This window comes from Salvia splendens, chromosome 6 (assembly GCF_004379255.2).
Source record: "Salvia splendens isolate huo1 chromosome 6, SspV2, whole genome shotgun sequence".
NCBI lineage: Eukaryota > Viridiplantae > Streptophyta > Magnoliopsida > Lamiales > Lamiaceae > Salvia > Salvia splendens.
In genome coordinates this window covers 2,011,550-2,024,721 of record NC_056037.1, presented here as the reverse complement: position 1 = coordinate 2,024,721, position 13,172 = coordinate 2,011,550, and the positions used below count along the sequence as shown (strand labels likewise).

At 39.9% G+C, this 13,172-nt stretch overlaps 2 protein-coding genes and 1 long non-coding RNA gene across 6 annotated transcripts; all 3 read right to left on the bottom strand.

Moving 5' to 3' along the window:
* Nucleotides 1–1,108: 1,108 nt before the first annotated feature.
* LOC121809697 (protein FAM136A-like) lies at nucleotides 1,109–2,999 on the bottom strand. Its single transcript, XM_042210454.1, has 3 exons — nucleotides 2,448–2,999; nucleotides 2,225–2,362; nucleotides 1,109–1,415 (listed from the first exon to the last, which is right to left on the bottom strand). Exons 1-3 carry the CDS (start codon nucleotides 2,715–2,717, stop codon nucleotides 1,230–1,232), a joined length of 594 nt encoding a protein of 197 aa, XP_042066388.1. The 5' UTR covers nucleotides 2,718–2,999; the 3' UTR covers nucleotides 1,109–1,229.
* A 1,513-nt stretch (nucleotides 3,000–4,512) lies between these two features.
* On the bottom strand, nucleotides 4,513–6,392 carry LOC121807556. 3 transcript variants are annotated; one of them, XR_006051839.1, is made up of 4 exons: nucleotides 6,225–6,392; nucleotides 5,761–5,974; nucleotides 5,504–5,662; nucleotides 4,513–5,145 (listed from the first exon to the last, which is right to left on the bottom strand). It is a non-coding gene; the product is annotated as an uncharacterized LOC121807556 (long non-coding RNA). The 3 variants fall into 3 exon arrangements; XR_006051838.1 differs by lacking the exon at nucleotides 4,513–5,145 and adding an exon at nucleotides 5,357–5,425 and having other exon boundaries at nucleotides 5,504–5,667; XR_006051837.1 differs by lacking the exon at nucleotides 4,513–5,145 and adding an exon at nucleotides 5,357–5,425.
* Nucleotides 6,393–7,978: 1,586 nt separating this feature from the next.
* On the bottom strand, nucleotides 7,979–10,818 carry LOC121806500 (stearoyl-[acyl-carrier-protein] 9-desaturase, chloroplastic-like). 2 transcript variants are annotated; one of them, XM_042206555.1, is made up of 4 exons: nucleotides 10,540–10,818; nucleotides 9,772–9,775; nucleotides 8,884–9,390; nucleotides 7,979–8,795 (listed from the first exon to the last, which is right to left on the bottom strand). In XM_042206555.1, the coding sequence occupies exons 1-4, from the start codon at nucleotides 10,665–10,667 to the stop codon at nucleotides 8,235–8,237; spliced, it is 1,200 nt and encodes a 399-aa protein (XP_042062489.1). In that variant the 5' UTR covers nucleotides 10,668–10,818; the 3' UTR covers nucleotides 7,979–8,234. The 2 variants fall into 2 exon arrangements, with proteins under 2 accessions (XP_042062489.1, XP_042062490.1); XM_042206556.1 differs by lacking the exon at nucleotides 9,772–9,775 and having other exon boundaries at nucleotides 8,884–9,388; nucleotides 10,540–10,817.
* Nucleotides 10,819–13,172: the final 2,354 nt, after the last annotated feature.

Here is a 13,172-nt window from a genome sequence, read left to right as displayed (position 1 = left end):
TTTTATCTTAAATTACTGTTTTTGCCTATGTTTTTGTTGAATCCAGGAAATGTTTTACAGTTTGGTATGAGAGTAGAGAGATCTATGCAATTGCAAAGGAAAATGGGGTAGTAGTTCAATCTAACAATTGGGGCAACCTAATATGTAGTGAAAAATACGAAATTTAGGAACCCTTTAGTGAAAAATACGATAGTTCAATCTATCAATCTATGCAATTGCAAAGGAAAATGGTAGAACAGTGTTAGAATTTAAAAAGGTGCCTCCTTTGAAGATTGACAGATATAGAACATAAATAGTGCCTCCTTTGTTTTCATCATAGTGTGCTTCCTTTGAGGATTGGCAGATATAGAACTTCAATAATTTTCCGAGTTAGGAAGCTGGTTGTGTCCATGTTCTAGTGTCAGTTCTACTTCTACATGTGTTGTGCAAGACAAAATTTGAGTTGCTAAACAGTAGTATGTTATAATTGTGCTGGGCATGAATGTTTGTTTTCATATTGAATTATTGATAGTTGAAGCCTGTATGTCAGTTAGCAGTTAATTAAGCCTTTGTTTGTTTAGCTTGCAACAGGGAGCATTGCCTAGAGCTGTTCATTTTGAGATGTCGGGGATTCCAGTATTTCATGCGCTTGCACCAAAAACCAAGAATGCGGTTGTTGCTGGAGGTCTGACAGCGTTTGTCTTTGGGGTGTATTTCTACACGATGAGAGCAGTCGGTGGTACTGATGAACTTCAGGTGGCTATTGACAAGTTTGAAGGCCAGAAGCATAGAAACGAGGAATAAGCTTGCAGGATTATATCTTTATGTATAATTAGGTGAATGTTGTTGCAGCCCTCAGTTTCTTAATATTTAAATAAAGTCTGAATTTATATAGTCTTTGTTGAACTAAAGAACAGTAGTTGAGAGCCTGACGCATCTTTTTTGCGACGAAAGGAATAATATATTACGAAAATCTATGTGAGTTCTGAACATTCGACCACCTAAATCCATTTGCATTTTAGAAATGAAAGCATTTTAAGCTGCCATTGCACACGCTTTTAACATCATTTTTGGAATGAAAGTATTCATGGGAAGCAAACGTGTAACAACACTTCATAAAATGAAACTCTTTAGAAAAAAACTTTTATGGTATTTCCTCTCATGGTAGCTAGCAGCTTCATTGTGAATGTTAATACAGATCAAATATTGATCATCCCATCTATTAAGGCAAAAGAGAAAAAAAGAAGCTTCTAATTATCCATTGACAGATGCGCTTTGAGTTTTCCAGCAACGTGAGGGATCAGATCAATGCTTTCTTTAACAGAAAGGTCCACGCATGACTCCAAATCGCCAAGGGCAGCGCTGCTGTTGTTTGTTTGAAGCTTGGCTGCCTCATATTTATCTTGGCAGACTGCCAGAGACCTGCTCAATCGTTCCTGCAAGGACCAACAACAACAAATCACAATCAGGCCATCGTATATATAATCATTTTCTTGAAGATACTTCAGAATGAGTTCTAACGAACCCAACCAAGCATGACCATTCATACAAGGCATATAACCCAACTTTACCAATGGCCAGATACAAACAGCAATAGATTTAAAGAATACGAATCGACAAACTTTCATGTTAGCTAAATCAACTTGATATTGTGGTTCGTGTTACTGATATCATACAATAATTTGTGTAATGACTTTCAGCTAACATTAAAGAAGTGTACAACTTTCAATACTTCCTAATTACTTTCTTGAAGTTCTCTTCAAAACTTGACTTATAAAGTTCTCAAGTTCTAGTAGTAATAGGTGTGTAAAGGCTTTAGGCTTATTTGTGTAACTTTTTGTGAGAAGAAAATTGGTGAAACAACAATGCACAATAATCAATCTTCATAGGCTGGAAGTACCATACATTTAGATTTAAAAAACGATCATAGGCACAAAACAAGGGCAAATGTTTTACAGTCTTGGTGGATGAATCTAACTTGAGGATCTCTGAAGTTAGCTAGCATTGGATGGCATAAACACCTCTAAATAAGAACATTTTCAAAACAAAATCTTGAGAAGTGAATGGCATAAATCTAGAGTCTTGTTCACAAAAGGAAATCACATAGCTTAAGGAGTTCATTTCACAGTGAAACATTACACAATGTATCAAATGCATCATAACTGAACCACTCTAATCAACTTCAATCATCGAGAGAAATAGCTAAACCAGATAGATGAAAAATGAAGGGGGGAGGAACATGTACTTGAAACTTAGCCATTTCGCTTTCGACGAGATTTTGCGCCTTGAGCACGGGCACGCTGCAATGCTCCACGCAGTTGCTTATCTCCTCCTGCTTCATCCTCCTATCGAAGCACTCGTACGCGCACTTGAAGTACGATTGCTGCAGAGCCACATCGCACGAAGCAAATTCAAAAATCAATTGATTAAAATTGGATATGATTGTAGGAATAGGAAAGGGGGAAAACCTGGAGGGTGAAATTTATGTGGTCCTGGACGGCGGCGAGATGCTGCTGGGCGGCGGTGTTGACCTCGTTGAGCTTCCGTCTCAGCCTCTCGTTCATCATTGCCTCTTCTGCTGCAGCTATGTGATCCATGATTGTTCGTTTCCCGATGAATTGGGAATTGGGAATTGGGAATTCGGAATTAGGGGTTTGAGCCCTTTCTATTTTTGTTCTAATAAAATTCAATTTAATGAAGGAGTTTAGTTTTATTCTGGAGTGACGCATAACCATCATACGTCTTTACGTAATGACGCACAACCCTTATGCGTTTTTAAAGACGCATAACCCTTATGCGTCTATACGGAATGACGCATAACCCTTATGCATCTTTTCGTCCGTCGGGTTTTAACAGAAGGCAGAAGCAGCGCACATAAGCAGAAAACACTTTCAATTCCTCTCTCGGGTGAAGGCGATTTCGTGTGATGTCCGACGATTTCGATCGATAAATTAAATTTATACAGATGCCAAAAACGGAGCAGAAAACACTTTCAATTCCTCTCTCGGGTGAAGGCGATTTCGTGTGATGTCCGACGATTTCGATCGATAAATTAAATTTATACAGATGCCAAAAACGGCAACTTTCCGATTATTTCCTTGACAGTTTCAACAGCGTAAGGAACTGCTGAGGGGTCTCCTGGACCATTGCTGAGAAACACACCATCTGGCTTCATCTTTAGGGTCTCGGATGCTGGCCATGTTGAAGGAGCTTGACATGAGACACCACTTGAGTAATTACACATGGTAAACAATACAAACATGAAACGTCTCTTTGTTTCTTCCATCAGAATTAAACTCCCATTGTGAGCCTGTTTTGGCAACCCATTCATAAGGAGCTTGACATGAGACACCACTTATCAAATCCACTCCTACAAAGTAAGCCAACTGTGTGAACTATTTGCTTGGCAGCGAAAAACACCAGTTCAACAGTTCTTAGCTAGAGGAGACTCACCGACTATATTCCAAATTGAAGGACAATTACCGAAATATGTTTGGAAACGGTTGAAATCCGTCGGAAAACGGCCGGAATCGGTTGAAAATCGCTGCTGCTGCGTGCTCCGCTGCTTCTGTTGTTGTGAGCGTTCTGCCCCCTTACAACCCGACTAGAAGATGCATAACCGTTATGCGTCATTCTACAAAGACGCATAAGAATTGTGCGTCATTAAATAACGACGCAAAAGAGTTGTGCGTCATTAAAAGACGCCAAACGTTTGTGCGTCATTACACAAAGAAGCATAATATTTGTGCGTCATTGGTTAAAGACGCACAACTGTAATACGTTTCATTAATAAAGACGCATAACGGTTATGAGTCACTCCCTGAGTCGGAATAAAACTAAAGCCCTTCATTAAAATGGAATTCTATTAGCATGCAAGAACAAAAATAGATTTTTTCCGTTGAGAGCTCTTTCTATTTTTGTTCTAAGCCGCTAATAGAATTCCATTTTAATGAAGGAGTTTAATTTTACTCCGACTTAGGGAGTGACGCATAACCATGCGTCTTTATTAATAAAACGCATAACCATCATGCGTCTTTAACCAATGACGCACAAATATTATGCGTCTTTGTGTAATGACGCACAAACGTTTGGCGTCTTTTAATGACGCACAACTCTTATGCGTCGTTATTTAATGACACACAATTCTTATGCGTCTTTGTAGAATGACGCATAACGGTTATGCGTCTTCTAGTCGGGTTGTAAGGGGACAGAACGCTCACAACAACAGAAGCAGCGGAGCACGCAGCAGCCGCGATTTTCAACCGATTCTGGCCGTTTTCCGACGGATTTCAACTGTTTCCAAACATATTTCGGTAATTATCCTTCAATTTGGAATATAGTCGGTGAGTCTCCTCTAGCTAAGAACTGTTGAACTGGTGTTTTTCGCTGCCAAGCAAATAGTTCACACAGTTGGCTTACTTTACAGGAGTGGATTTGATAAGTGGTGTCTCATGTCAAGCTCCTTATGAATGGGTTGACAAAACTGGCTCACAATGGTAGTTTAATTCTGATGGAAGAAACAAAGAGACATTTCATGTTTGTATTGTTTACCATGTTTAATTACTCAAGTGGTGTCTCATGTCAAGCTCCTTCAACATGGCTAGCATCTGAGACCCTAAAGATGAAGCCAGATGGTGTGTTTCTCAGCAATGGTCCAGGAGACCCCTCAGCAGTTCCTTACGCTGTTGAAACTGTCAAGGAAATAATCGGAAAAGTTCCCGTTTTTGGCATCTGTATAAATTTAATTTATCGATCGAAATCGTCGGACATCACACAAAATCGCCTTCACCTGAGAGAGGAATTGAAAGGGTTTTCTGCTTATGTGCGCTGCTTCTGCCTTCTGTTAAAACACGACGGACGAAAAGACCCATAAGGGTTATGCGTCATTCCGTATAGACGCATAAGGGTTACGCTTCTTTAAAAACGCATAATGGTTGTGCGTCATTACGTAAAGACACATGATGGTTATGCGTTTTATTAATAAAGACGCATGATGGTTATGCGTCACTCCCTAAGTCGGAATAAAACTAAACTCCTTCATTAAAATGGAATTCTATTAGCGGCTTAGAACAAAAATAGAAAGAGCTCGCACTTCAACGCTAGCTTCACAACTTCATATGCTTCATCGCGTGGGTACTGGCCGCCTAATCGCTTGTCCATGTTCATCTGCAGCAATTTTGTGAGTTTTTCAACTTCAGATTTAAGGATGGGGATCCCCTGCTGTGGTGGGAGCACAGCAGGGGCTGCTGCCCTCACACAACCAAATTTTTTAATAATAAATTTGTATTATAAAAAAAAAAAAAATTTAATATAAAAAATTTGTTTGGGTGAGGGCAGCAGCCCCTGCTGTGCTCCCACCACAGCAGGGGATCCCATCCCCAGATTTAATGCTCGTGTGCCAGAAGAATTCCAAAGTTGTATACATCTGACTTAGTAGTCAGTTGACCTGTTTATAAGAATAGGAGTTTAGAACAACTGTAGTGGGAAGTAATGAGCACCAAACAGTGAAGTAAAGATCAAGAACCTTTTGATGTATATATGTCCAGGTTTAACGAAGAATTGAGTTGTTTGAAGTCTAGTTGTTTCATTGGTAGGATCATATCTACCGTAACAATACTAGGATAGCTTGGCATTCAATAGTTGGCACATCTGCATAATTAAAATCCCCTGTTTCTGTCCAAAACTGCACTGGTGGTGTATTGCAATTAACAACCAAAGTTAGTGGTTGGTGGTTAGTATAACATGAGATCATACACTTAATCTTCAGAATCACAAACCTACCAACCAATCTTGATGTTTTAAGAAATTCTGCCATTTCTTAACTGCAACAGCCAATCCAGATCCAGGATTCGAAGCAATGAGGGTGTGCTCATCGATCCACACCCTAAATGCTTGACACATGGATCCTTCTCCTATGATCATGGCTGGTTGAAAGTTTTCCGTTGCTTTTATAATCTCTTTCAGCTCTATGGGCCGTGCAACAGGATACGCTGTTCTGTTCAGTTACTATGACTCATTATCATATGAAAACATAATATATATTTAATTGTGAGTTATAATCGTTCAAACTATAATGTGTTTATCTTTAGTCCTTCAATGTATAAATATCTAGATTTCACAGCTCAAAACAGAAAATTAAAAGACGGCACTATTCTGAACATGACCACAAGAATTTTAAATGAAAGTTTCGATTTGATGGTTCAACATTCGCACACCCACATGTAGTAATAGTATTACAACCATACCGGTGGAGTCAAAACTAAGGCGTGAGGAGTAATCGGAAAAACTGGAGCTGGGGCTGGAACAGAGGGCAAGTCGCCGGAGCTCCTCCCTATCGAGAACAGCATCAACCACTTTCTCCCAAAATCATAATCCCTTGACATTTTCACTCAAAATTAATCAAATACTTTATTTAACAAGATTTTAAGGCTAAAACCATTGACTTTGGCCATCCAAACCCCCATAAAGATTTTTTTTTAAATAAAAAAAAACACCAAGCTGACAAGTTCGCGCTGGCCGGTTCAAATTGGTTTGAATGTCCACTGGTTTTATAGGTCAAACCTTACTGGACAAGGACAAACCAACCGGTCCAGTCCGATTTTTAAAACATTGATAATAGTGTTACCGTATCATATTTGGTAGGCGAATAATGTGTTTCAAGGCAAATGAGGTTTTTTCAGTCCTCAGCTTCTCTAACAATGCAAGCGTACATAAAAGTAAACAACTAATACAAGGAGTATCAACTAATCAAAAGAGTGTTGAAAAATCCTATATTGAATGAGTCCATCTCATTCTCAACTGTCATGTTAGTTGCGTTTTGATTTTATAACTAATTATTTAATTATAAACAACTTCAATGTCTCTGTCGTTGGAGTTTTTATTTTCCTGAATTAGTATTGCTTTGTCAATTACGAGTAATTGATTATATTTTATAGGCGAATAACATTCACAAATTTAGGTCGATCGGATTGTCCTCAGAGTTATGTCTCATTATGCAAGTGTGACATGCGTAACACATCTTATCATAACTAATAAGATTAGACGTATACACATTCACAAATTTAGTTCGAAATTGGATTTTGACAATTTTAAGTTGTCTCTCATTAAGAAGGTGTGACATGCCTTTAAAACAACTTATCATAAGATTCGACGTATACACATTCACTTGAGTTGTCTCTCATTAAGTGTGACATGTCTTTAAAACAATGTATCATACTTAACTAATAAGATTAGACGCATTTAGTTTGAAATAGGATTTGAACACTTTTTAAGTTGCCTCTCATTAAGGAGGTGTGATATGCGTTTAAAACAACTAATCATAACTAGTAGTAAGATATTGGTTTGTGAGCGTGCAAGCTTTTTAAAATACACGACCACCTATGAAATTATATTTTTTCTCACACATAAAATATTGGGGAAATTCCCGAAAAAACCATGAAATTTGGTTAAATAATAGTTCGTCCCGCACTTTTCCAAAATCAGTGTAATCAAGTTTGAATTTGTTCGCAATTATTCCACGACGATTTTTTTGGATGAAATTGTATCTGATATGGCAGCCGAATGTGGACATCGCCATGGGTGAGTTAACTAATGACGTCTATCCATAAAGAAAGCAGTGCCAATTTGTTGAAAACCATCAATAATATATTTGCACATAAATGACCATATTTTTTGGGATAAATGTGAACAAATCAAAACATTATGTTTTTTCTTGCCAATTTTTAAAATTACTGGAGAGACTTGATCAAACAAAACCAACCAAATCTCTTCGTTTTTTTGGCAATTTGCCCTAAAATATTAGGACTTCGACAACTTGCATATCTGTTTTAGAAATCGAGTAAAAAAAATTTCAAAAAATCATGTAGTACTATATTTAGCCATTAACTTGACAGAACAGAACATGTGACAAAAGGTTGGAGCTTACAAACTCATCAAAACAAGTGTAGCCATAGATCCTTTAAAATGGAAACTAGAGACAAAACTGGTCCAAAGGCACAAGTTATACAAATCCTTTCATGGAAATTTATTATATATTAACCAAATTGAAGCATAAGCAGAATTCTTAGTCCAAAATTCCCTTTCAACAATTGACAGTTTTATAGTAGTTCCCAAACTTAGACGAACATCGTAAAACTAGAGAGCTACGCCTATATGAAGATCTGATATCATGATTTCAGCAAACTGGCATCTAGAACCTCCGAATCGCTACAGACAAAGCAGCGAATTCGAACTGTAAAACAATCGAGCAAGTGAACTTAGAGTTGCACCTCTCTGTCATGTACCCAGCTAAACGGGATCCGTGGTCCTTGTTTGGCCCTCGTCTGTGCTCTCTCCTGTAACTTTCTGATTCTCGGAGGCAGTCCACATACATAATCCTGAGCTTCCTGCCCTACAGCGGACAGTCCTCTTAACTGAGACACTTTCCATCTCTTGACCAAGTGCTCTAGGATGTCGGCATAGTCTTTGGCAGTGTATATGCCAAGGCGCTGAGCGACAGCTGAGAAGTTGTCGAAAAGGTTGTCATCGCGGCCATCATACATCAAATGGGCCGGCATAGCGATCTTCTTCCTCATCATGTCAGCAAAAGCTAGCACTGTTGAATCAGGGTCGATCTCAAATAGCTTTTCTGTTATCTTGGTGTATGCAGTTTCATGGCGCTTCTCGTCTGCTGCAATAGTACCGCAGATTTGAGCTAGTTTCATGTCCCCGTGCTCCCTGGCTAGCCTGGCAGTGTTGCCATGGGAAACAAAAGTAGCTCTTTCTTGGAAGGACGTGTATATAAATCCAAGGTACGGATTGTTCTCTGTCCGAGGATCCTGAAAAAAGGTATCGATGAGTAAACATCATATTGTTACTCATAACAGCAAAAGCACGAACAAAAAAGCAAATAAACCCAAGACTCACCATGCCCGAACCAATCAGATATTGGATAGTCTTCTCGATCTGTTTCATATCGACTCGTCCAGAGAGGTAGAGATACTTATTTAAAAGGTCGCCATGCCTATTTTCCTCAGCAGTCCATGCCCTAGTCCAAACTGCCCAAGGAGTTGGGCTTGCCCCTGTTTCATCACGCACACCATCTAATGTATTGATCATGGTTTGATAAGTAGGAAGCGCTTCCTCGGTGACCATATCACCAACCAAAACAACAAAATAATCATCTGGAATCTCTTTGGCTCTTTCCCTCAATTCCTTCACCTGATCATGAAATCCATCACTGCTTGGATCCGGCAGAAAATCCTGAGGCTGCCAGCATTTTTCTACAGGCTTAAGGTGGACTAGTAGATTATCCTCAGCCCAACCTTCCAGAGATTTAAAGATCTCGACTTTTTCTGGAGGCATAGAGTGCGTTACTTGAACATGCACCTCATGTGGTGGAGTAAAAGGCTTGTTGACAGTCTCAACCTCTCTGCAAAAGATTAGTGCAAGCATATACAGATTATTGCTATTAGAAGACAGAAAGATGAAATATTAACATAGAAGAATTATTATTTCTGATAGCGGCATGTTTAGGTATTTCTACAGAACAGAAGAACTCTCTTCATGATGACTGAACCACAACAACAAAGGTCTTTTCACTGTGTGTGTGAGTGTGTTGGCCAAATGGTAGAGTGGTCAATGTCTAAGGCCAACGGTCTTATGTTCGAGTCCAACGTGCCACAGTCTTCAAATTTTAATATTGCTTTACTATGATTCAAAGTTCAAAACTAGAAACTACCCTTATAAACTTCCATATGGTTTCAGAAACAGAGCAATTATTCAATGAAACCTGATAATAGACAGTAAAACAGTCTCTCTTCTAAACAAGAGAAAGCACACTACAGTAACAACAAACAAGAAGGATCATAGTAAATTAACTACGTTTTGTGGGATTCCTAATATGCAACTATGAACAATACTATGAAATAGGCTAAGATAAAGAAGTCGTGAAAATTCTATGAACTGAACTATATCGGATACCAAACATGTCTGCATACGATGATCTGAGTTTTCTTCTAATTTCTTCACCGAAATAAGCATGTGAAAGATGTTTACATCGATATAAACACAATGTAAACAAGTAAGTAGGAGTAAGTAAGCCTATATCAATCTAAACCACACAAATCCAAAGAGGTTGGGACCAGCATCAGCTAGCTGGATAGAAATCCAAAATTTTCTCACCAAATCACATGGCTCTGTTCCTAAATCAAATAAAAAAGGACACATATACAATAGCCTAAAACTTAGTCCAAATCCAGAAACGAAAATCCTGCATACTTGTTCACATGGAAAAGGAAATTGGGCACAAAATTACATTCTGCAGCATTACTAGAGCTATTACATCCCTAGAAAGAGGGGGAAATTTAACCTAAAATCTTCAGAAAAAAAATCGAAAAAAGCGAGTCTTGATTCAGTGATATGCATAGCAATGAAATTATTCAGAAAATAATAATCGAAAAGAAGCTGCTCACACATCAATCCATTCTCACAAAAAAAAACAAATTACAACAAAAGGTGAGATCGGGAGAAACGGTAGAATTTGAAAGGAATATTGGAGAAAATGTAGAGTGAGGAGGTTACCTGGAAGCGGAGCGAAGAGAGGAGGCCATGCATAAGGTGGGAGATCGGTGGGCGGTGGGAAGCGGCGGAGGTGTGAAGGAGGGGCGTTTTGGGGATTGAAAGGCGATGGCATTCAGCGTCAAGGCCATTGTGATTGGGGACTGTAGAAGGCTTGGGAGGCTTTCGTAACCGTATTCTCTAGAGAGAGGTGGTGGGGACACGAGGTGTGGTGGGAAAGATGGTGAAGAGAGGTTGAGGTGAGAGATGGCCTTTTGATTTTGGAACTCTCTTCAATCTCTGCGTATATATATATATACAGAGACACTCACACAAACCTATATCTGGCATTTGCTAGTATTTCGAAATAACTGTCGACTACTTTCATTTAACCACGAATATTAATAAAATACCAGAAAATACCCATTGGAATTCTTTTTTCTTGAAAAATTGAAAAACTTATTAAATTTGATCATTTTTTCTATTTTAAAAAATACTAACTTATTTTATCATAGTTTTAATAATTTTTTCAATTATCTTATAATAATAACTTTAGCAATTTGTCTTGTCAAAATGAAGACACATAGGACGCTAAATTTGTAAACTAAGGAACAAATTGAGAAAATGATCAAATTTATAATTAGCTACTTATTTTTTAAGTTGCACAGTTGGCCCTGTGATGAATCCGCGAATTTCTGATGTTAGTGAATGCAGGAAAATACAGATCACGACACAAAGAATTTACGTGGTTCGATTTACTGAAGTAAATCTACGTCCACGGGAAGAAAAGAGGGCAGAGTTGTATTGCTTGATCTGTTTTCTACAGCTTACAAATACAAACTTGCTATATGGTGTTTTATCTCTAGAGAGCTTAACCTTTTTCTACCAGATCTAAGTTCTATTTATATAAAGGACCAAGATCGTGGCATGCAGCACCATTTATTAGGTAGTGGATGTCGTGGAGATCGTGGCCTAAGATCGTGGATGTAGCGTAGGTGACGGCCTACGATCGTGGCCTGAGTTGACACCACGTGGTAGTGGGTGTGTTGGAAGTTGTGGAAATCCTGCATGGGTCCACTAACTCCTTGTTCGGACGAATACTGAGACCGAACTGCTTTGGTTGCCGATCTGAGAGTAGAGCTTGATGCCGACCTGAGAGCAGAGCTTGATTGGTTGGCTTTTGCCGAGCTGTAGGCTGAGGCCGAACTCTTACTGAGACCGAACTGCTTTGGTTGCCGATCTGGGAGCTTGATGCCGACTTGAGAGCAGAGCTTGATTGGTTGGCTTTTACCGAGCTGTAGGCTGAGGCCGAACTCTTTGGTAATGCCGAACTCATACTCTTCCTTGGGCTTTGGGCTGATGGGCCGTTGGTGCTGTTGGGCTTGTTTAGTCCGTACCCCATCACTACCCCCCCCGAAAGACGAAGTGAATCACTTCGGCGAAGCGAGTCACTTCGGCATTCTGGATAAAGGTACGGGGGAGGCTGTCGTCAGGGGACGTGCCTTGCACGTGACTGCATTAAATGCGACAGTAAAATCCGGCCGTTGAATCCCGAAAAGGTGGGATTCGAAACGGTGCGACGATTTTGAAATCTTCGCCGAATCTGATAAATACCTCCTTTCTTCATCATTGAAGCACTTTTGCGACTGCTTCTTCTGCACTCTATCTCCTTTGCGTAAAAATTTCCTTCCGCTTTCAAGAATTTCTTCAGAATTTCTTCAGATTTTGCAAAGAGTAAGAACCATGTCTTCTTCTTCTTCTTCTTCCGAGTTAGGTAGCGGTAGGAAAGGGGGCAAGGGGTCTTCTAGCCGGAAAGAGTCCGGAGAGAAGACTGTAGAATACTTTCACAGCGTCTTGAGTAAGGACACCGTGATATCTCTATACGAAAAATATCTTCTTCCCGGGGGGAAGGCGGTGGTTCCCGACGATGATCATAGGGCTAACGACCCGCCGGAGGGTTATGCCACCGTTTACGAAGCCTGCTTAGAATGCGGGCTTCGTTTCCCTCTTCCCCCACCTTTTGTAGAGCTTCTTGATTTTTTTCAACTCCCTTTAGGTCAGGTGACTCCGAATTCTTGGAGGCACTTGTCGGCTTTTGCTGCCGAACTCCGTAGGCTAGATAAGGATCTGTCTCTGCGGGCAATCCTTAATTTTTTCCAATTTAAAAGGAAGGGATCTTGGTTTTACTTGATCCCCTTACAGCCTTTTAGGGCATTCTGCAAAACCAAGTGGCCGAAATGGCAAAACCGCTTCTTTTTTTATAATAGGACAGCGGCTCCGGGCTTCCCCTGGAGAGGGCCGAAGTCCGTGATTCCTCATCCTCGGTTAGAACCGTTGGCCGAGCTCGAGGGCGAGCTCAATAAGATTCCTATGATTAGGAAACAATACTCGGAAACTGAGCTCGTCAAGGGCGACCTCGTGTTCAATATCTCGTCTTCGGACGAAGAAACTGAGGGTGAGGATTTCTTTTTTATGCTTTACTGCTTTAGCAGCGAAAACTAACCTTGTTTCCTTGCTTTTTGGCAGTGTACATGCTGAATAAGGCTAGCCGCAAATCTTCGGAGTCCAAGGAGCCGGAGAGGCCGAAAACCACCAGCTCGGCGTCTGATGCCGAGAGGACTCCGAAAAGGCAAAAAACCTCTTCGGATCCGAAGAAG